Source organism: Suricata suricatta, chromosome 1, assembly GCF_006229205.1.
Source record: "Suricata suricatta isolate VVHF042 chromosome 1, meerkat_22Aug2017_6uvM2_HiC, whole genome shotgun sequence".
Classification (NCBI taxonomy): Eukaryota; Metazoa; Chordata; class Mammalia; order Carnivora; family Herpestidae; genus Suricata; species Suricata suricatta.
In genome coordinates, this window is record NC_043700.1 from 108,465,184 (window position 1) to 108,489,752 (window position 24,569).

A 24,569-nucleotide genomic window follows, 5' to 3' on the forward strand; every position below is an offset into this window, starting at 1 on the left:
TGGATTTAATGAAATGTTTAGAGGTGCAGTAGGCATGACTTTGAGTAGATAATGAAAGAAAATGCAAAATGCTTATTGATTCATGATGTGGTTTCATCTTAGCTTGGGCAAACCATGCAGTATTTAATACATAGTAGCAGAATATTTACTATTGAAGCTTGAAAAGATGTGAGTTCTTTGTGTGCAATCTTTCATTTATACATGTGAAAGGGTTTTCTTTTATTAATATTTTTACATTGTAGTACTTGTTTTGCTTGTTGGGGGTGTTTGCTTATTTAATATATTCCATCAAGGACAGAAACTACATGCTGGTTTTTTTTCCCATAGGAAGGGTATCATGGGTTTTTCCCTTATTATTTTCTTTACTTTTTTTTTCCTCTTCTTTTTTTGGTGGTGGGGGTGGTTATGTTTAAATGAAGTTGCTTTTACAACACCAAAGACTTAATCATCCATTTCCTATATAAAAGGTAGCTACTTTTTTGCATGGACCTCAAGTATATTGTAGTATAGAGATGGAATTTAAGGAAAGGTATTAAGCAGGCTGTGTTGTAGCCTATGGGCAAGTAATAAATTGTATCATGTATCTTGAATGTATCATAGATAAGCTGCTATATAATGACTGCCACTTCAGATAGCTGTGAAATTAGGTGATTAACTAGTTGTTACTTAACCTTCTAATTTCTGTGTAAGTCTAATTACATGAAAGAGAAGTTGGTGTTTTGATTTTTTACTTTGCTTTTCTGTTTGAAGTGCCATTGTAACTACCGTAGTGTAAATGATGGAAAATAATTGCATATGAAAAAAAATAAATTGTGTTATATTCAAAAAATTAAAAAAATTAAAAATTAAAAAATTAAAAATCAACTTTAACAACAAAAAAATACCCATTTTTCTCAAGCTGTTCCAGATAATAGAAATGGAAGGAAAACTTCTGGACTCATTCTATGAAGCTAGCATCACTTAGATTCCCAAACCAGACAGACTCAGAAGAGAACCTAGCAAAAAAAAATAGAACTACAGGTCAATATCCTTGATGAACACAGATGCAAAAATCCTCAACAAGATACTAGGAAATCGAATTCAACAGCATATAAAAATAACTATCACACATGATCAAGTGAGATTCATTCCTGGATTACAGGGCTGGTTCAATATTCACAAATCAATCAATGTGATACATTACACCAACAAAAGAAAAGATAAGAGCCATATGATCCTGTCAATAGATGCAGAAAAAACACTTGACAAAATACAGCATCCTTTCTTAATCAAAACCCTCAAGAAAGTCTGGATGGAAGGAACATACTTAAACATCATAAAAGCCATTTACGAAAAGCTCACAGTTAAAATCATCCTCAATGGGGAAAAACTGAGAGCTTTCCCCCTGAGATCAGGAACACAACAGGGATGTCCACTCTCACCACTGTTGTTCAACATAGTGCTGGGAGTCCTACCATCAGCAATCAGACAACAAAAGGAAATAAAAGGCATCAGAATTGGCAAAGAAGAAGTCAAACTTTCACTTTTCACAGATGACTTGGTATTCTACAAGGAAAACCAGAAGCTTCCTAGAACTGATCCATGAATTCAGCAAAGTCACAGGGTACAAAATCAATGTACAGAAATGGTTGCATTTTTATACACCAATAATGAAGCATCAGAAAGAGAAGTCAAGAAACCGATCCCATTCACAGCTGCACAAAAAAACATAAAATACCTAGGAATAAACCTAACCAAAGATTTAAAAGATCTATATGATGAAAACTAGAGGAAAATTAGGAAAGAAATTGAAGAAGACACAAAGAAATGGAAAAACATTCCTTGTTCATGGATCGGAAGAATAATTATTGTTAAAATATCATTACTACCCAAAGCAATCTATACAGTCAATGCAATCCCAATCAAAATTGCACGAGCATTTTTCTCAAAGCTAGAACAAACTATCCTAAAATTTGTATGGACCCACAAAAGACCCTGAAGAGCCAAAGTAATATTGAAGAAGAAAACCAAAATGGGAGAGATCACAATCCCAGACTTTAGCCTCTACTACAAAGTTGTCATCTTCAAGACAGTATGGTACTGGCACAAAAACAGACACATAGACCATTGGAATAGAATAGAGAGCCCAGAACTGGACTCACAAGTGTACGGACAATTAATCTTTGAAAAAACAGGAAAGAGTATCCAGGGGAAAATAACTGCCTCTTTAGCAGGTGGTGCTGGGAGAACAGGATAGCAACATGCAGAAAAACGAAACTAGACCACTTTCTTACACCATACACAAAAACAAACTCAAAATGGACGATGGACCTGAATGTGAGACAGGAAACAATTAAAACCCTAGAGGAGAAAGCAGGAAACAACCTCCTTGACCTTAATCCCAGCAATTTCTTGCTCAACACATCCCCAAAGGCAAGAGAATCAAAAGCAAAAATGAACTATTGGGACCTCATCAAGATAAAAAGCTTCTGCACGGCAAGGGAAACAATCAACGAAACTAATAGGCAACCGATGGAATGGGAAAAGATAGTTGCAAATGATATATTGGAAAAAGAACTAGTATCCAAAATCTACAAGGAACTCACCAAACTCCACACCCGAAAACAAATAACCCAGTGAAGAAATGGGCAGAAGACATGAACAGACACTTCTCCAAAGAGGACATCCAGATGGCAAACAGACACATGAAATGATGCTCCATGTCACGCATCATCAGGGAAACACAAATCAAAACCCCACTGAGATACCACTTCACGCTGGTCAGAGTGGCTAAAACGAACAAAACAGGAGACTATAGATGCTGGTGAGGAAGTGGAGGAATGGGCACCCTCTTCCACTGTTGGTGGGAATGTAAACTGGTGCAGCCACCATGGAGAACAGTGTGGAGGTTCCTCAAAAAATTAACAATAGAGCTTCCCTGTGACCCAGCAGTAGCATTGCTAGGAATTACCCAAGAGATATGGGAGGGGTGATGCATAGGGGCACATGTACCCCAATGTTTATAGCAGCACTGTCAACAATAGCCAAATCATGGAAAGAGTCTCAATGTCCATCAATTGACAAATGGACCAAGAAGATGTGGTTTATATATACAATAGAGTACTACATGGCAATGAGAAAGAATGAAATCTGGCCATTTGTAGCAACGTGGATGGAACTTGAGGGTATTATGCTAAGCGAAATAAGTCAGGAAGAGAAAGAGAGATACCATATGTTTACACTCATATGTGGAACAGGAGAAACTTAACAAAGGACCATGGGGGAGGGGAAGGGGGAAAAATAGTTAAGGAGAGGGAGGGAGACAAACCACAAGAGACTCTTAAATACTGAGAACCAACAGGGTTGATGAGGTGAGAAAGAGGGGAAAATGGGTGATGGGCATGGAGGAGGGCACTTGTTTGGATGAGCACTGGGTGTTAAATGGAAACCAACCTGACGATAAACTATATATAAAAAAAAGATAATACATGTTTTGAATAACAAAAATCCTATCCAATAAAGCTTATATATAGGAACCCCCAGGGAAATGTAAATCAATGAATACCAATATTTAGAGTTAGCTTAAATCTCTATTTTTTTACTTTAGTTTAAAAAATTTTTTAAAATCTATTTATTTAAATTCAAGTAAACATACAGCGTAGTATTGGTTTCAGGAGCAGAACTCAGTGATTTATCACTTACACACAACACCCAGTGCTCATCCCCACAAGTGCCCTCCTTAATAATCATCACCCATTTAACCCATCTCCCCACCCACCTAACCCCCCAGTACTTTACTTATTATTTTTAATTTTAGTATTATTTATTATTAATTTTAGTATTTTATTTTTATTACTATTATTTAATTTACATTGAAGTTAGTTAACATATAATGTGATCACGATTTCAGGAATAGAATTTAATGATACATCACTTACATGTAATACCCAGTACTCATCCCAACACCTGTCCCCCTTCATGCCCCTTGCCCATTTATCCCACCCCCCACAACCCCTCCAGCAACCATTTGTTCTCTGTGTTTAAGAGTCTCTTATGGTTTGTGTCCCTCCCTGTTTTTATCTTATTTTTGCTTCCCTTCCTTTATGTTCATCTGTTTTATATCTTAAATTCCACATATGAGTGAAATCATTTGATATTTGTCTTTCTCTGACTGACTTATTTTGCTTAGCATAATACATTCTAGTTCCATCTACTTGTTGCAAATGGCAATATTTCATTCTTCTTAATCACCAATAATATTCCATTGTATATATAAACCACATCATTTAAATCCATTCATCCGTCGACGGACATTTGGGCTCTTTCCATACTTTGGCTACTGTCAATAGTGCTGCTATAAAAATCGGGGTGCATGTGCCCCTTTGAATCAGCCCTCCTGCATCCTTTGGATAAATAGTTTGCAATTCCTGGGTCATGGGGTAGTTCTATTTTTAATTTTTTGAGGAACCTCTATACTGTTTTCCAGAGTGGCCATACCAGTTTGCATTCTCACCAGCAGTGCAAAAGGCTTTTTCTTTCCCTAGCATAAATTTCTGAATCTCATGTTTCATAAGAGTAAATCCAGGCTTAAAAAGTATTCCAGGCTGGGGGCTCCTGATTGGTTCAGTGGGTTATGCATCTGGCTTCGGCTCAGGTCATGATGCGCAGTTTGTGGGTTCAAGCCCTGCATGGGGCTCTGTGCTGACAGCTCAGAGCCTGGTGCCTGTTTCAGCTTCTCCCTCCTCCACTTGCACTCTGTTTCTCAAAAATAAATAAACATTTAAAAAAAATGTTCAGGCTGGATATACCCATATTCTAAAGATTCTGAATAATAGGAGGGCAGGGACAATGCCTGATGGGGCTGACAATGAAAACCCCAGCTTCTGGCATCGTTCTGAGTACACAGGAGGAGCTGGTTAGATATTAGCCAAATAAATCAGCACTCCCGCCGGATTATAACACTCGGCATCAGTTTGGAACTGAGTGGCTGGCAGGTAATCTAAAATGTCTGTTGCTGGCAACAGCCCTAATTTAAAAACATCTCAGCTCAAAGTCGTCCACAACTATACCTCATTTGATTCTCACTTATGTTATACATCTCTCACCATCGGACCTGACAAAATTGTTCCCAGACATTGTATCAATTTGTTTTCAAATATTCCTTGTTTCCTGTCACCTATTTCACACTTTTATTTTCCATTGTGCTCTTTATTGTTCCAGCTGGTTCTCCTTCTTTGCCTTTTTTAATCTACTTCCTTTCTGCTATCTTTGAGGACATGCATCATTTACTTAACAAATATTTCTGAAGGCTAACTCTGTACCAGGTACTAGGATACTGTGAATCCAGCTGAGGATGAAATACAGACCTTTCTCTGTGGTTAAATCTTCTCACAATCTTTAATACCTCTACCAAATGCCTCTCCATGCAAACATCCACGTAGTCAAATGAATCAGACGATTTACCAGCTCTGCTTTTCTCCTTGGACTCTGCCACACATCTGCTCCAATCTGCTACTTCTAAGCCTTCTATTAAGATGTGATGCCACAGAAGATGACTTTTGTGGGGCACCATTTAGGAATTTAGAGTCTCCTGTGTTGAACCTATTTCCAGGATTCTACTTCTTTCTCTTTCTTGTTTCCTTCCCTTCTTTTGCTAAAGCAAGAATGTATGCATGGCAAATTTTGAAAGATTATTTTTAGAAAATATATTTATTCTACCTTTTCTACTTCCTCAGAATTTTGAAGACATTGCTCAGAGTGGATTGATGAATCATAAAATATGCACTTTGTCAATGTGACTAGACTTGCCAAGTTACTCTCCAAAGTGCTTAAAGCACATTGTCTTACTATTATTTTATAAGATAGAAATAGAATTCACGGTGAGTCTTAATATCTAATAGGGCAGTCCCTCTCCTTGTTCTCGTTCAAAGTTGTCTTTTAAATGATTCTTGGCTCTTCACTCTTCTATAAAACTTTAGAATCAGCTTGTCAAATTCTATTAAAAAAAACACTTGTGAGATTTTCATCGGAATTGCATTTAATTTATAGATTTGAACTGCCTTTTTTCTAATAATTGAACCTGCTTGCAATAAAAAATACATCCAATTTTGGTTATACAGTGTTTTTTTGTATTTTTTAATTGATGGATTTGGTTCCCTAGTATGTTTCTTTAAATTCATATTCATAAATGAAAATGGCCAATAAATTTCCTTTTAGCTCATAATGTACTTGTCTGTATATACTGGCCTTCTAAACTAAGCCAGGGTATATTTTTTCTCTCTGGAAGAATTTGTGTAAAATTATAATATGTTGCTTTTTTTCTTTTGAGTTTATGCTTTTATTATTTTCCAGATATATAAGATTGGCCATCTAACTTATTACTCTTCAGATTTTTATCCTAATACGTAACTTAAAGATCTACATTTGCCTCTGGGCACCATGTTAGCTGCAGTCCGCAAGAACTGTTTGCATGTATTTTCATTATAATCTTAAGTTATAAACGTTTTTTTTCTATTATGATTTTTTGCCACCTAAGTTACTTTGTCTCATACTGATTTTTGACATTAATGAAGATTGCTTTATAGCCTAGTATGTGATCAATTTTAATACAATTTCCAATAAAATTCAGAGAATTTTTGTCGAATCAATTGTTGGGTACAGGGTTCTCTATATGTCCAATATGAAAAACCTGATAACCATTGGGAACAAATCTTTTGTATCCTTAGTAAATTTTGATCTTCCTGCTCTCTCAATTATTCAAATGCTTATGTTAAAATATTTTGCTATGATGGCACATTTATTGATTTCTCTTTGAGTTCTGTAAGTTTTGCTATAGAATTTTGCAATGTGGCTGCTTATATCTATTTACTTATCTTTGCTGTTAGAATCTATCTATGCTAAAGAACATTGTTAGGTACATGGAAGTTTCAAATTGTTACATCTTCCTCTTCCTCTTCTCATGATATAATTCACTAATTCTTAACAATGAAGTTTGACTTAAAGTATATGTTGTCAAAAAGACATCAGCTTTTCTTTTAAAAACATTTTTTTAATATTTATTTATTCTTGAAAGAGAGACAGAGTGTAGATGGGGGAGGGGCAGAGAGAGCAGGAGACACAGAATCCAAAGCGGCTCCAGGCTCCGAGCTGTCAGCACATAGCCTGGCACGGAGCTTAAACTCAGGAACTGCGAGATCATGACCTGAGCTGAAGTCAGACACTTAACCAACTGAGCCACGCAGGCATCCCAACAGCTTTTCTTTTTAAAGTATTGCCTTGGTATCTTTCTTTTCTTTCACTTTGAATTTTAATGTACCCTTATGTTTGGGGTATTTCTCTTTTTGAAGGGAGGGTATGTCTCTTTTAAAATAACATACATTTGGGGGCACCTGGGTGACTCAGTCGGTTGAGCATCGGACTTCAGTTCAGGTCATGATATCTCGCAGCTTGTGAGTTCAAGCCCCATGCTGGGCTCTGTGCTGACAGCTCAGGGCCTGGAGTTAGCCTCAGAATCTGTGTCTCCCTCTCTCTCTGCCCCTCCTCTGCTCATGCGCTCTCTCAAAAATGAATAAATCTTTAAAAAAAATTAAAATAACATACATTTGAATTTTTTAAAAATCCATTCTAGCAATCTATCCTTTAGCCAACTTAGTTCATTTGTATTTACTATCATTGCGAATTTATTTCTAATACATTATTTTGAACTTTATCTGGCTGTCTTTTTTCCTTTTTCTCCTTCCTTTCTTGCCTTCTTTTGCATTAGAGAAACAAAGTGAATACTCACCCTTAAATTTTTAACACAGTTACTTAAAGTCCAGATTAACAATCAGCAAGCTTTAGCCCACAAGTCAAATCTAGCCTGCTGCCTCTTTTTATATGGCCAGTCAGCAAAGATGAGTTTTTGCATTTTTAAATGGTTGGAGAAAAACCTAAGTAATATTTCATGATATATGAAAAACATGAAATCCAAATTTCATGGTTTATAAATAAAGCCTACTAGAACACAGCAGTTAACAAAAGCCACTTGTAATTCATTCACATACAGTCTCTGGCTGCTTTTGCACTAAAATGGGAGGGTACTTGCAACAGGGATTGGAAGTAGCAGAGAACATTTTCTCTGCCAGAGTGCAGCCAAGACAGACAAATTTCCTTGTTTTCTCTTGCTAGTGGCCAGGTTGTTGGGTTTTCCTTGTCATACTTAATCTTGCACTCAAAGTGAAGTTCTTCAAGAGTCTTCCATCTAGAGCAAATTTTCACCTTGTGTGATGCAAGATCACAGGTCTCTCTGCCCTCACCCCACCCACTCTGCATCCCTGGCCAAGAAGTCATTTAAACCCAAGATTGCTCAGGGTATTACTTTCTGGTTTTTTTTGAAGGGATGGGTATGGTGATAAGGAACAGTCTAACTATATTTTGTATGCATTTCAAACAATCACTGTTCTAGCCCACTGGCCCACACCCATCTCCTGTAACCACTAGTATGTCCAACTCCTGAGACTTTCTGGGGGTCTGCAGGGTAAACTGTCTCACACTGCACTAGTGCCTGCCCCCAGTGTAGACCAATTAGGGGCAGTCATCCTTAACTCTATGAAGTCATTTGCCAATCCGATGTCTACTTTTTGTCTTCAAATGTTGCAGTGGAGGATAGTAGGTTCATTTCATCCTGGATGGAGGGTGTGCTTCTGTTAAAAGTCCCTCTGGTTTGGTTTTTGATTATCAAGACAAAGAAGAAATAGAAATGTCTTAGCCATTCCTGAAACTAGAACTCTCTCTTTAATAAACTCTTTCCTAGGCAACCATAGCTTAGTCAGTCTTCCTGCATTTAACCATGGCCAACTCTAGTTGCATTCAGCATTCAGAGGTTAAGTATTGTTGGGCCTCCTTCTTTTTCCTTAGAAAGACCCACTCTCTTGCTCTAACTTCAGAATTTAATACTAATTTTAACTGCCATCTAATTTAAGATATCACATATGACATCTCTGCTTTGCCCTATTTCTTAAGGAACTTTATTTTTCTTTTATTAGGTTCTTAGTCGTTATAATCTACTCACCATCTTTTAAACTATAAATATGTATTTTAGAAATACTTTATCTAGTAAAATATCCCTTTACTATCAGTTCTTCCAATATTTATTTAGAGTCCCCTGAATACCAGTTACTAAGGGCATATCAATATAAGAGAGACATGTTCCCTCTTTTTAAGACATTAGTCATTAGGGGAACAGAATCAACCAACAATCCAAATACACAGTTGACTATTGTATGTTAGACTGTATGGAAGTTACAGATGGTATTGAATGCTGTGTGTTGGATTGTACTGAGGTTGCATAGTTGGAATGTAGAGTATTGAATGTTTTATGTTGGACTGTACTGAATGTTGCATGTTAGAATACACTGATTGAATGTTGTAGGTCAGAGGTGTACTGGAGTTATAATGTAGACAAAGGAACGAGCACCAAGTCAGCTGAGGAAGGCAGCATTTCTCAGAAGAAAGGACACCTGAGCTGATGGTGCATTTGTAAATAAAGATGTGCAAAGGCACGCCTGGGTGGCTCAGTCGGTTAAGCATCCGACTTCTACTCAGGTCATAATCTCACAGTTTGTGTTTGAGCCCTGATTCAGGTTCCCTGCTGTCAGTGCAGAGTCCACTTCAGATCCTCTGTTTCCCTCTTTCTCTGCCCATCCCCAGCTCACATGCACATGGGCACTCTCTCTCTCAAAAATAAAAGTAAAAAAAATTTTTTTTTTAAATTCAAGATGTATATGAAGGTATATTTTCAAAAAATAAATAACTTGAGCAACGTTAAAGAGGATGTTTCAAGAAGGGCTAAGTTATTTTTTTTCTTTCCCAAGTTAGCTAACATACAGTGTAGTCTTGGCTTCAGAAGTAGATTCCAGTGATTCATCACTTATATATAACACCCAGTGCTCATCCCAACAAGTGAAAAAGGGCCAAATTACCTTTAGAGGGAAATCTGGTTTAGACAAGGCAAGGAAGTGGGGAGAACCTTCTCAGAAGAGGCTAATATTTGAGGACTGGGGTATCTGACAACAGGGTGACAGGTATGGAGTGCAGGACAAAAGAGATGACCAGAAAGACAGTGCCTGAGAATGGGAGGCATGGACAGAATAATGGCCTCAAGGTTCAGAACTTAATAAACATCCAGGTTTTGGAGCCAGAACAGCTTATGGTCTTAGGAGCATCTGAAGGAGGTTCAGGAACATCCCACAGTGTTGACATCTCCACTCTTAGTCCCGAAGAGCAGTGGTATCTGTGGATGTCCACAAAAACTTCATTTCAAGGAGTATAATAACGCTAAAAGACACAAATGGCTCAAAAGCAAAAATCAGGACTCGGTTTGGTGGGAATGACAAAAATATATCCTTAAGGAGGTTTGGCAAAGAGGCCAATTAGGCTGTGGAACCAAAAAAACAGGAAGAGCCAGGTGTCATCACCTCAGAGAAGACTAAATGCCACAAAACTCTTTCTCACTGCACCCATTTTTCAAATGGCTTTCTGCCTGACTTCACTGTATCCCACTGCAAACTAGCTTTTCCAAGCCTCAGGAGCTATCTGCAGATGCTTAATCTCCCATTTTCCCCACCAGAGAGGAAAGGCCTCTATTCTTCAGATCTAACTTTTAAAAAATGCTGGGGGAAGATTCATAAGCTTCAGGCTGGTATCCCCTGGTGGTACCAATTTGGAACACCTTAAGTTTATTTTGTGACTTACAGACTATGCCATGAATATAAATTATTGAGTTCTGTGCCCAGCCTGCAGACTAGCCACTGGTACAAAGAGGTGAGACATTTTGATCAAGCCACCTTTGATCAGGGCTGTAACCCTTGCCTAAGCACTTTGCCCAGAAAGGGGAATTCATATAAAGACATGACATCTCAGGGCACCTGGGTGGCTCAGTGGGTTAAGCATCTGACTTCAGCTCAGGTTATGATCTCACAGTTCGTGGATTTGAGCCCTGCAGCAGGCTCTGTGCTGACAACTAGCTCAGAGCCTGGAGCCTGACTTTGGATTCTGTGTCTCCCTCTCTTTCTGACCCTCCCCTGTTCACACTCTCTGTTTCTCAAAAATAAATAAAAAACATTTAAAAAGTTTTAAAAAAAAGATATGACATCTCGTGTTCCAACCACAGTTAGTGGGGACAAATGAGTGGTGAGGACAAACAGCTTCTCAAAAGGGAGGGCTCTACAGAGGAACAGGTGTCAGGCAGTTGAAATAAAAATCCACTTCAAACCAAACACAGCATAAGCCAAACCAACTGTGACAGATTCTCACAAAGGAATGTTGTACAGCTCTTGGGATCTCTGCAGAATATTTAGTAATATGGAAATATGTTCAGAAAACTTTAGTGATAAAAACAATTTTAAAGAGTCTGGATATGATTCCATTTTAAAGAAACAAATACATTGTTTCAAAATGCATGCACATATAGAAAAAAATACTGGAAGGTTGCCACAGGCTGAATGTTTGTGTCCACTCCCCCATTCATATGTTGAATCCTAATGTTCAATGTGCTTTAGATAAATGAAGATAGAGCCTTCATGAAGGAGATTAGTGTCCTTATAAAAGAGGCCCCAGAGGTCTCCCTTGTCGCCCTTCCACCATGTGAGGTTAAAGATGGCCATCTCTGAATTGGGAGGCAGGCCTTCACCAGACACCCAGTCTGCTAGTGTCTTGATCTTGGATTTCCCAGCCTGCAGCACAGTAAGAAATAAATTCTGTTGTTTCTTAAGCCCTCTAGCCTGTGGTACTCTACTACAGCAGCTCAAATAGGCTAAGACAAAGGCAATACATAAGAATACCAATCATGGCTATCTTAAAATAACAGTGATCCCAAATGATTTTTAATTCTTTTTGGAAAGAATTGAAAGGAATTTTTTTTTCCTTTTCCACACTTTATGTTTTACAAATTTAATGTACTTAGATACATTAAATTGGATGCATTTTACCTTCATCACATAGAAGTTTTCTTCCTCCTGACGCAGACCAAGTGCTCGCTCTCCACTGATGCCATGTGCCCTTTCCTTCCATGGGATCACAGAAGCTGCCTCTTTGTGGGAACTCAGGCCCTCCTGATATGAGGATATAACTATTTCAAATATCTACTTTACTGCACTTACTACAAGATTTGGTTATCCTGGTTTTTGTATTTTATTTTATTTAAGCTTAGTTTTGAGAGCGAGCGAGTGAGCAGGGAAGGGACAGAGGGAGAGAGAGAGAGAGAGAGAAAGAATCTTAAGTAGGCTCCATGCCCAGCGCAGATGACCCTGAGGCCATGACCTGAGTGGAAATCAAGTCAGACACTCAGCTAACTGAGCCACCCAGGCACCCACCCTCATTCATTTTTAAATTCCCTAGATGAGCTTTCATTTTCTATCTTCACTTCCTAATTTCATTTTGCATCTTGTTCCCCTTTAAAGTAGTCAGTACTGACTGATCTATACTCTGCTTTTAAATTTCTTCCAAATTTCCTTTTATGTTCCATTTTTTTTTATGGCTCTGCAATTTGCTTTCATTCTTGCTCCAAGTTTCTAGCAATCTCTTCAAATTAGAAATAATCTAATTTCTGGGGCATCTGGGTAGCTCAGTCAGTTGAGCCTCAGATGCTTGATTTCGGCTCAGGCCATGATCTCAGGGTCATGGGTTCAAGCTCTGCATAAGACTCCAAGCCAAGCATGGAGGCTGCTTTAGGATTCTTTCTCTCTCCCTCTGCCCTTGTCCCTGCTCACACTCTCTCTAAAATTTAAAAAAAAATCGAATTTCTATCAACAGAGAAATAGATAAATCAACTAACAAAAGCTAGAATAGAAATGGTACTTTAAATATATGACATATGTAAGTTTTTTTAAAAACACACTAAATGAAGCTATGTATTGATTATGAATGTGAAGCAAATCTGAATGGTAGATAAAGAAATTTATATGCTCTCTGAACTTTATATTTGAAATATTTTATAATAAAACTGTGATGTACACAAACCTTTTAGAGAAATAGAACACACTTAGAGTAAAGCACTTTTAGGAGCCTTGGCTCTGACTTTGTAGCTTTATTTTCTATTCCTGCCCAGGAAAAGAATCATATAGACTGATAAGAATGATGGGCATAGCTAATGTAAAATACCTTTACGGCATATCTAGCTTACTAGAGTTTTTATTGGCTTAAAAAGAACATCAACTTGTCTAAGCATATTTTTAAAAGTTCAAATATAATAACCTTCCCACATTCTAGAACTTTTTGGCAACGTGTTAAGTCAACTTTATCCAGCCTGTCTGTGCACATCACTGTTTATAAAATGTTTCTTTCTCTGCTAGTCTCACCAACTTTAGCACCAGTGTTCTTTAAAATCTTTTTGTTTAATTTATTTTTTTAATTAGAAAAAATTTTTTTCACATCTGTTTATTACAGAGAGATAGTGTGAACAGGGGAGGGGCAGAGAGAGAGGGAGACACAGAATCTGAAGCAAGCTCCAGGCTCTGAGCTGTTAGTACAGCTCACAAACTGTGAAATCATGACCTGAGCTGAAGTCAGATGCTCAACTGACTGAGCCACCCAGGCGCCCCTATTTTTTAAAATTTTTTGAGACAGCATGTGTGTGCAAGTGTGTAGGTGGAGGAAGGGCAGAGGGTGAAGAAGAGAGAATCCCCAGCAAGTTCCATGGCAAGTGCAGAATCAGACACAGGGCTTGATCTTACCACCATGAGATCGTGACCTGAGCCAAAATCAAGATGGCTCAAGACTGAGCCATCCAGGTTCCCCTAAAAATATCCTGTACTAAATACTTGCTAAGGCTATTGGCCTCCAATTCCTAATACCATTTATCTTTCTTTTATACCCTATACATTTCTTTTCTAGACAATTTCACATATTCTAATTCTGCCATTGGAAACAGTAGCCAAAGGGAGCTTGAGCTCTCCTCAACTCGTGCGGAGCAGCTCATCCTTTAGCTCTCATGGCCTCTCTTCTTCAGGCTAATAACTTTAGGTTACCCATGTCTTGATTTGTGAAGTCTACGTAGAATTTGTCTGGTCCCTCATCCTTTGAATATACATCCTTGAAATAAACTCACATTCTACCCTTTTGTTCTTCACCCTTCAACAACTTCCATTAAAAAAAAGAACAAAACTCCTCAGCCGTCTCCTTTTTCCTATCCGGATGATCTGTTTTCTACTCTAAGTTAGCCCCACAAGCATCTCCTTTGTGACCCATGGTTCTTCCTGTATCTTCTGTTGTCAACTACCTTCACCCGTCACCGCAACCTTCTCAGTTCACAGCACATAGCCCAACACGCACCCATTAGAACACCAGAGCCATATCACCTAAAGAATCCTAACTGTCTCTTGGGGGAATGAATGCTTTGGTTGAGATGCTGACACACCCAGTTACCCCAGGCTCCGAGGCCTTTCCTACATAGAGCTCTAATAATAAGCTGTAATCCAACTAACACTTAGAAACTATCTTATTATAGGGGCAGAGAGGTGGCTCAGTTACTTAAGCGTTGGCTCAGGTCATGATCTCAAGGTCCTGAGATGAATCCCAAGTCAAGATCCGTGCTGAGCATGGAGCCTGCTGAAGATTCTCTCCCTCTGCCTCATTCTGCCTCTCCCCCGCACACACATGCTCATGCCCACGTGCACGTGTGCTCTCTCTCTCTCAAAAAAAAAAACTGTCTTATTATAGATTTTTGAGCAAACCACATGCCCACTAAGAAGGACCTCAACGAAGAAAACCTAATTCATACCCTAAAAATATCTAGAGGAAAAGATTGATATGCAAAAAAATATATAATATAATGTGTTAAGTGCATCAACAAAGGTTTGTATGCGTATATTCATTCATTTTTTGATTACCTATTCTGTGGCAGTTAGTGGGGATACAGTGGGTAACAATACGAACTAAATATTTGCCCTCGCAGAGTTTACATTCCTTTGGTAGGTGGAGCTAGTAATAGGCTAAATATTTTCAGAGTGTTTAATGAGTGAAATTTGAATGAGATGAAATAAGTTGTGATATTGGGCAGTGTCTAAAATAGGACTGAAAGGTGACAATTAGCCTGAGACAGGATAAGGAGTCAGTCATATGAAAAGTTATTCTGGGCCCCAGGACAACAAACAAGCTTGGCAGGAATCTGCTTACTGTTTCTAGAGCAGGTTGAAATGTATGAGTAAAGGCAGAATGGAAAGAGAGAAAGTCAGAAAGGCAGGCAGGGGCTGGATTCTTTGAGGCACAGTAGGTCCAGGATGGAGTTGGAGGCAACTGGATTCATCTGGGGAGCAACACAGTTTGATTCGTGTGTGTGTGTGTGTGTGTGTGTGTGTGTGTGTGTGTGTTTAAGTTTATTTATTTATTTTGAGAGGGAGAGAGGGGAGAGATAGAGAGTGCAAGTGGGGCACTGGCAGAGAGAGAGAGGAAGAGAGAGTCCCAAGCAGGCTCTGAGCTGTCAGCACAGAGCCTGTCATGGAGCTTGAACTCTTGAACCCTGAGATCATGATCTGAGCTGAAGTCAGATGACTGAGCCCCCCAGGCACCCCTGATTCATGGTTTTTAAAAGAGATCCCTTTGGCTGCTGTGTGGATAAAAAACTGGATGGGGCACCTGCGTGGCTCAGTTAAACATCTGACTTTGGCTCAGGTCATGATATCGCAGTTCCTGGGTTCAAGCCCCGTGTCAGGCTCTGTGCTGACAGCTGAGAGCCTGGAGTCTGCTTTGGATTCTGCATCTCCCTCTCTCTGTCCCTCCCCTGCTCATGCTCACTCTCTCTCTCTCTCTCTCTCTCTCTCTCTCAAAATAAATAAACATAAAAAAAAACCTGGAGTAGAAAGTAGGCTAGGTAAGTGGCTTCAAGTATCAAATGAAAAATGATGGTGCCTGGCATGAAGGTGCTGACAATGGAAGTGGGAAAAAGTGGACGGACACAGAACCGTCGCTGCAGAACTGACAAGACCTGCTGACTGAGCGGCCGGGCTGGGAGGGGAGCAGGGTTTCAACCCAAACAGTGGTATCGTAGACAAAGGGTAGCTCACCTCTCCCTGGTAGAGAAGTATGTTAGGGAACACATTCTCAAAGAGGTGACACTTAAGCAGGTATGAAAGACAGAAAATAACAAGGCGAGGATGTGGACAGATTGGAGCCTTGTTCATTGCTAGTGGGAATGTAAAATGGTGCAGACACCATGGAAAACAGTAGGACAGTTACTCAAAAAATTAAATACAGAATTGCGATACGATCAAGCAATTCCAACTTTGGGTAACTACTCAGAAGAACTGGAAAGAGGGATTTGAATGGATATTTGTATATGTACCATGTTCATAGCAGCATTTTTCACAATAGCAAAAAGGCAGAAGTATCCAAGTATCAGTATCAGGGAACGAACAGATAAACAAAATGTGTTGTATACATTCAACGGAACAGTATTCAGACATAAAAAGGCAAGCAATTCTCAGGCATGCTACTACATGGAAGAACCTTAAAACACGGGGCTAAGTGAAATGTGTCAGTTAAAAAAGAACAAATATTAGATGATAACTCTTACATCAAGTACCTAGAATAGTCACATTCATAGAGTCAGAAAATAGAACGGGGCTGCCAGGGGCTACAGTGAGGAAGGGGGGTCTTTTTGTTTTTGTTTTAAATTTTACGTAATCTCTACCCCCAACATGGGGCTCGAACTCACAACGCCCAGGAACCAGAGTCACATGCTTTACAAACTGAGCCAGCCAGGTGGCCCAAAGAGGGGATTTTTTTTAATGTTTGTTTCATGGGTACGAAGTTTCAGTTTTGCAAGATGAAAAAATATTCTGGAGAGAGTGGTGATGGTTTCATAACAATGTGAATGACCTAAAGTCACTGAACTTAAAATAGTTAAGATGGCAAATTTTATGTGTATTTCACCACAATTTGTTTAAAAAGAGAGAAAAGAAAAAAAGAGCAAACGAGTTCTTCAGGCAGCCATGAGATTGGAAGAGAATTCTAGTAGAAGCAGCAGCATGTGTGAAGGCATGGAGGTGGTGGGTTCCGGACTGTGACATCTGGTTTTCAGCGGGACATTTAAACTATTATAAACATCACTGCTATTCATTTACAATCCTCCCGGAAAACTCAGACTTAATCAGATTCTTAAAGTCCGGAATCTCTTTACGTCACAGTCCATATTCTCCTAGATGTCAGTCTAGTGGAAAAGACCCACATCCAGGCCCAAGGTTACAAAATTCTGTAGCCCCAGTTTTGATAAGTGCAGTGAAAAAAGTACTTGTGCAAAGAAACTGGTTCCAAAAGGGAATTAATATGGAGGGGGAGTGAGAAAAAGCTTCCAGAAGGAAAGACTGATGGAAGGCAATTAAATTAACATATGAACTCAGACAAAAAAGTTTGGGGTCTATGCCAGCCAGCAAGACAAAGGGTAAGACTGATAAACAAAGGATGTGCAAGGATTTGAGGAAGAGAGAGGGTAAATGTGGATAATACGTTTCCTAACCATCAAAACTGCCCAACTTGGACTTCCATCATTAGAAATTACAGAGTTTACAAACCCGGTAAACTAGGTTTGCCAATAGGCTCCTAACGTGTTTTCTGGACTTTCTATCTTATGAGAAACTATCTTCTTAAATTCTTTCATTCAGAACACAGAAGGTATAATGAATACCCCGCCAAACTTTCCTCCTGGGGTGTCAGCTTTGAGAATGAGGCCTTGTTCTGGAACGGACTGAATATCCCCGGAAACACAGAGCCTGGCTTTCACACCTTGCCTCCACCCGCGCCCCTGTCCTCATTACCCTTCCTCAACTTTCCGGTGGGTTTCCTACTTCTTTTCTTGGAATGAGAACGAGTCCCTCATCCATCACAGTTCGATGCGATCTTAAAGGCACCATTAAAAGAAGGCGTCGCTACTGCCCTCCTGCTTTCGGCGGCCTGCAGGTGAGCTGGGCTGGGTGCGGGCGGCTGGGAAGGGCACAGGAACCACAGCCCGGTGCACCTGGCGCCCCATGCGCGGCACCGCGCGTTCACACGGCCCGCGACCCTCAATGCTCCGGCGGCCGAGGCCTGGCTCACCCTTCTCCTTGGTTACGAGGGAGACGAGCGGCACCCGCGGACGGTCGCTGAAGATCTCGGCCTGTTGCACTAGCGCCTCGCGCACGCTTTGGAAGTCGCTGAGGACCACCACCAAGTAGTGGCCGATGAAAAAGCTGAAGACGTTGCCGTATATTTGGGCCAGGTCGGCCAGGAGCAACTGCGGGCCCAGGGCCGAGGGCTCCACTCCCGCGGCCGTCGCCCGGCGCTGCAGCCAGCTCTTCCGTCGGAGGAAGGGTGGCAGCAGCACGAAGCCGAAGTTGCCCACCACGGGCCAGGGCGTGGGCCCCGGGGGGATGCCACGCGCCCGGTGCCGCCACAGCCAGCTCCAGCGGAGCAGCGCCGCGAGGCCGAGCAGCAGCAGCAGCGCGCCGCCGACGTGGTCCAGCCGCAGCAGCCCGGGAGGAGCGTGCAGCAGGCGCAGAGGCCAGGGCCAGCCCTCGGCGGGGGGCTGCGGCAGCCCGGGAAAGCCCATGGCCTGCCCGCCGGCGTCCGCAACCTCGGCCTCTTCGGCTCACTCCCGGCTGACCCTTGGGAGAGCGCAAGCAGACGCCGGCACCGCAGCCAGACGGAGGCCAGCTAACTCCGCTGGAAGGAGGGGGCGGGGAGAAGAGCGGCAAAAGGCGACCCGGATTGGCTACGCCCACCGTCTTTCCTCCCTCGTCTCCAATCAGCGAACCCGAGCAGAACCGGTGACGCGCTCGCACCGCTGCAAAAGCGGTCCACGGATAGGCTTGCGAGCGCTCAGAAAGTTAGACCCCCGGGGTCCTGTTGCGCCTCTCTGCTGGGTCGGGCTTGTCGTACTGTCCAGGACACAAAGATGCTTGTGGTGTCACGCTTGCGTTCTGATTGGCTGTCGGATTTCCTCATGTCACCCATGTGTCATTTGAGTGTATAAACCGTGCCTGGTGAACGGGCCCCTGATGACTCAGCCTCCACACCAGCACCTCTGCCTAAGGTGGGAGAGTGGGGTCCCCGGCCCACCTCCGTAGCAAAAAGACGGGATGCGGAGAAAGAAGGGACCCTTTCCTCCATTCAGACAGGAGGATTATGGGAAAGCAAAGTGCAGAATTCGCCTGTGCGGGAGGCTAACGCTGCGGGGAGGATGGGCGGGTGTGCGTAGGGGGAGGTGAGCGCAGTAAAGCTCTCAGAACTGGCCACTGGCAGGAAAACCTTTTTATGCGGGGAGTGAAAGCTCAGCGTTTATTTTAGCATGTAGGCTGGGTAGCGCAGCAAGCCTAATCCAGGAATAGATAAAAAATATATATACTTGGAAGATTAAAGTAGCTAATAATATAAAAACGAAATTAACTGGGTGAAAAGGGATGACAATATTATTATTGGTATGGGACCAAACCGGAAATGCTGGGATTGAGATATTAAGTATGAATTGTATAATACTTTTAAGACATAGTCCTTTAATCTTCTGTGATAATGGCTCCTAGAGCTTACCTTTCTGTCTTCGATAGACTGACTCCTCTGGTTTCTTTTTAATGTTAAGTTGACATACAAAATTGTCAATATCAGACCCTGTTTTATTTTCTAAAAGGTTAGTTTCTTATGAAACAACTTAAATGATCATAACCAACAATCTGTTCTTTTCTCAATTTCAGATCTTTTAAATTCTTCCCCCCAAACAAAAGTTTGAACACAATGCTGTACTTATAAAGTGTGACCAAAATGTAGTGAGTCCTCTTTATTCATTACATGACCCATTCTAACTTTTCTATAGGCAGGGTGTGCTAAATTTCAAGTCCACTGTGTTCTAATACTATTTTTGCCATGTGCTTCATACGTTATTTTAAACTTAGCAACAACAACAAAAAAAAAACCCCACACCTCGTATGCTCTGTAATTTCCCATTGTTAGATTAGTTTTTTCACTTTTTTGAATTTAGAGAACTTTTAAAAATTGAACTACTTGTTTGTAGATACAATCTACAGCATGTCTCGATTCTTGTCATAGCCTTGCTCTCTGAAATAGCCACTAACATCTTTCCTTACAACCAACTTACATTCACAAATGATTTTAAAATAGTTGAAATGTGACTAACTTAGCAATCCTAACAAACACCCTCTGGGCCAGGACATAACTGCATTTATAGACTTGTCCTAAATATTCCCTAATTTTGTTAGGTTAACAGCGCCTGTGATGCACATAGGAAGTGTTATGGGCTGAACTGTGTTCCCTCAGAATCCATAGGTTGAAATCCTAAACTCTAGCACCTCAGAAAATGGCTGTATTTGAAATAAGGCTTTTAAAGAGGTAATGAAGATAAAATGAGGTCATATGAGTCGACGCTAATCCAATATGACTGGTGTCCTTTGCTAAGAGATTAGGACACAGACACAGGAGGAAGACCACATGGAAACATGGAGAGAAGATGGCTACCTAAAGTCAAGAAGGGAGGCCTCAGAAGAGACCAACCCTGCCAACACCTTGATCTTGGACTTGTAGCCTCTAGAACTGTGAGACAATGTTTCTGTTGTTTACATACCCCATGTGTAGTACTTTGTTTTGGCAGCCCTCACAAACTAATACAGGAAGCTATATTGTTCACAATACCATGGATAAACTTTTTTTTTAAACGTTTTTAAAGGTTATTTATTTTGAGAGACAGCGAGTGTGGGGCAGGAGGGGTAGAAAGAGAGAAAGACGGAGAGAGAGAATCAGAAGCAGCCTCCTCGCACTTTCAACATGGAGCCTGATGTGGGGCTCGATCTCACAAACCTCGAGATCATGACCTGAGCTGAAATCAAGAGCCTACCACTTTTTTTTTTTTAAGATTTTATTTTTAAGTAATTTCTACACCCAACATGGGACTCTGACTTACAACCCTGAGATCAACAGCCGCATGTTTTAGTGACTGAGTCAGGCAAGAGCCCCTGGATAAACTATTTTATTTTATTAATGTTTATTTTTGAGAGAGAGAGAGAGAGAGAGGGAGAGCGAGCACGAGAAGGGCAGAGAGACAGAGGGAGACACAGAATCCAATGCAGGCTCTAGGCTCCGAGCTTTTAGGACAGAGTCTGATGCAGGGCTCAAACTCATGAACTGTGAGATCATGACCTGAGCTGAAGTTGGCACTCAACCAACTGAGCCACCCAGGTGCCTTTGGATAAACTATTTTAAACATTGAAACATATAACTCATCCAGTGCTTTTAGGGATAGATTTCTCCAAATCATATTCAGGGCTTTCTTGCCAGAGAAAGGAATACTTTCTGCTCTATTTATTAAACAGGTGAATAAAATAATAATCATTAGGAACAAGAGGGGCAAGGACAACAAGAAGAGCCTTAAGGGGAAAATAGATAATTTTTTATTGAATCCCCAAAGATAATTTTAAACCGGTCACTTTCCCACTGAAATCCTTCTTGCTATACATGAATTTTGGCCAGAAGTGCTGGTAACAGTATATCTAAAATATCCAAGTACTTACTATTTTGTTATCAAGAGTGGTGCTAAATTACTCTATTTGTAAAACTACAGTTGCCCAGCTGGTTTGTAATTCCCTGGGAAGTAAATACTACCCATTACACCTATCCCGAGTCAGTGAGCATGAACAGAGAGAGCTTATGGTTTAAGAAGAGTTTGCAAACTGCTAATGAAAAGAGAAAGTAGAAATGCCTTTTATACTATGGAGTTGCACAGCTCCATGAGGCACTATACATAGAAGACACTCAAATGGATATATATGAAGTAAATCATAAAAATTAACCACTTCGCTTCCTTTAGGTTTCTATGAGTCTCTATACACATTTGAGTTTCTTCTAGTGTATAGTGTTATTTGACTTCTTTATGTACTTTCTGAGCATCTATATGCTCTACATTAAATTGGGATAATAAATGTACCTACCTTAAGCCTAATAATTAGGTGAGATAATTAGTACAATGTCTAGCTTTTAGTTAAAACTTGATAAGTATAAGCATACTTGTAAGAATTATCATCAGGGGAAATGCTTTAAACTGGATGGGCTGGGACTATTACTGCCCATTTACCACCCTCCACAGCTTTCACTACCCTTTCCAAAACTGGATTGTGATACTGGACAGAATATTAACTTGTTTTCTGTAATTAGCCTTTATGCCTTGTATGAATAAATAAACTTGCCAATCTTCAGCGTTGCTGCCTTCATTCCTCTCCTGTTGCATGCATATACTATGATTTTCCTACACAGGGATAGAGCGGGGGAGGTCCCTGAAAAATCAAAATATCAATGAAAAGGCAGAATCTCAAAGGTAAAAAAAAAAACCTCCAATTCTCCAAACTTCTTTTTGTTTGGATAAAGTGCTGCCAGGACTGGATCAAATTTTTGTATTTAATGCCAGACCTGGAAATTGTCCAGATGTTCTTCAACAAAAGAAAGGAGGAGGAAAACTCTGGGGTATTTATAAAAGACTACTGTTCAGCAATAAAAAAGGAATAAGTTGGGGCACCTGGGTGGCTTGGTTGGTTGAACATCTCACTCTTAATTTTGACTCAGGTCATGATCTTAGGGTGGTGGGATTGAGCTCCACATTGGGCTCTGTGCTGAGTACGGAGCCTGTTTGTAGATTCTTTCTCTCTCTCTCTCTGTCTCTTTCTGCCTCTCCCCTCCCCCAAATTAAAAAAAAATGGTAATAAGTTAGGATACACCCCACAATATTTCTCAGAAGCCATTATGAAAAAGCCAGACAGTAGTGTGTCATGAGCATGCCATGAAGGTGCACCTGTGATTTGTGTCTTTCCACAACGTCAGTTTTATTCCATCGTAAAGCAAGGTTAACATAATTATAAAGCAGCATAAGATTCCAAACTCAGTGACTTTTTACCGTGTGATCAACTTGGCCTTTTACACAGTACACAGAGCAGCACAGCCAACAGAAGGGTGTAGGAAGTTAATGAACCAAATGCAAAGTCAGTCTGTGGCGGTGCAGTTGAGATAAGGCTTGGATGAGGTCTGGTCAGCTCGTGGCACTTACCGCTTACTCTGTTCAAGCCGACAAGGAGCTCAGTTCTGTTTGGGGATCAACCCGGCAGACCCTTGGGAGGCAGCCACCTCGTTCAAGTGTCAGACATAGAGGGGTCATATCTGAACTCATCCCCTTTATAAAGAGATTTAGTCAGTCGTGGGGCCCTACAGATCTCTGATGCTTCTGTTTATTGTCAGTTTTAGGGTGTCAGCTGGTGCTGGTCATGGTGATACAGCTGTCATACACTTAACTGCTTGTGTCATTGCTCGACATAGGCCCCTGCTTGACGTGAGTGACTCCATCTTGTTCTCTACAGAATGCATTGTGAATAACTGCATTTATATGAACTTTTAGAGAAGGCATAACTAATCCATGGTGAAGAAATCACCCCAGGGGGTAGGATTGACTGGGAAGGGACATGAGAAACTTTTCTGGGGTGGTGGGAATGTTCTATGTTGGTAACTTGTGTGTATGTCTTTGTCAAAACCAAACTCTGTATTTCACTGTAGGCAAATTATATCTCAGTAGGACAAAATTTTTTTAAAAATCCAGTATCTTGGGAGAAAAAGACATGGTGAAGAAGACTTAGCTATGAACTGGGAATGCCAGCAGTAAGAGTTACATGAGACATAGTTGTTACCGCAGTGAGCAGTGATGTAGTATGTAGTGTTAAAGGGTGACATTCCTCTTAAAAATTAAATGTTCTGTCACTTCAGTTAGCCTGATTATAATTGTTAAGGATTCCTGATGTTTGACTTTTGTAGGCTGACGCATTGCCCAGATGCGTTGTTCTTTCCTTCTCCCTCATTTCCTTCTGTTCATTATGCAGACGTCATTTTGGAAATCACACGGGAGGTCTGCACAAACATAAGTAGGTGGCCGTGGACAAGCTGTTGACCTTCTGACTCTTGTTTTCTTCTTGTGATAAAACAAGGCCTCTAAAGATTCTTCCAGTCCCTGGCATTCACCCTCTCAATCAGGAGAGGGTGTCAGGACTTTGAACTTGGCCCTGGTTAATAACAACATGTTTAATCAATTAAATCTGAAAAAAATAAAGTGTATTTACGAAATAGATAAGCCAGTTCTCTTCACAAAACTAAGCGTTGTGATTTCTTGCTTCAGGTAGCATGCTTGGTCCTTGGCCTAATAACGAAGCCTCATTTCTAAGTGTCACAAAGAATATATTTTAGGAAGGACATTGAAAGTTAACTCCTCCAGGACATCTGGATGGCTCAGTCAGAAGAGTGACTCTTGATGATGGGGCCGTGAATTTGAACCCCATGATGAGTGTAGGGATTATAAAAATTTTTCTTTCCTTAGACAAGAACATACATCAAGCAGATATTTAGAAGTCAAGCTTTTATTCTGATTTTAAAAAGAGTAATGCATAAGGTTTTATAGAAAATTTGAAAATGCAGGAAACTGTAAAAGAGGAAATAATCACCTTTTAGTTTTTTCAGTTTAGGTAATTTGTAACAATTCTGCATGAATTGTTCCAGTCTTCCTGTATATCTGATATTTTAAGTCTCTATAAATATTTCTATTTACAGCATTC

General features: G+C 40.5%; 1 protein-coding gene and 1 long non-coding RNA gene across 3 annotated transcripts in view; one reads left to right on the forward strand and one right to left on the reverse strand.

The window, feature by feature from the left end:
- LOC115294365 (cytochrome P450 2U1) overlaps positions 1 to 18,747 on the reverse strand; it is a 34,141-nt gene extending 15,394 nt beyond the window's left edge. Inside the window, exon 1 of one of the 2 annotated variants that reach the window (XM_029942198.1) lies at positions 18,043 to 18,744. In XM_029942198.1, the coding sequence (XP_029798058.1) occupies positions 18,043 to 18,535 (493 nt within the window). In that variant the 5' untranslated portion in view covers positions 18,536 to 18,744. Of the gene's footprint in view, positions 1 to 18,042 lie in introns of both variants that reach the window. The other variant, XM_029942207.1, reaches the window with a different exon arrangement.
- A 4,470-nt stretch (positions 18,748 to 23,217) lies between these two features.
- Positions 23,218 to 24,088, forward strand: LOC115294372. The gene is made up of 2 exons (XR_003909851.1): positions 23,218 to 23,302; positions 23,844 to 24,088. It is a non-coding gene; the product is annotated as an uncharacterized LOC115294372 (long non-coding RNA).
- The last annotated feature ends 481 nt before the right edge of the window (positions 24,089 to 24,569 follow it).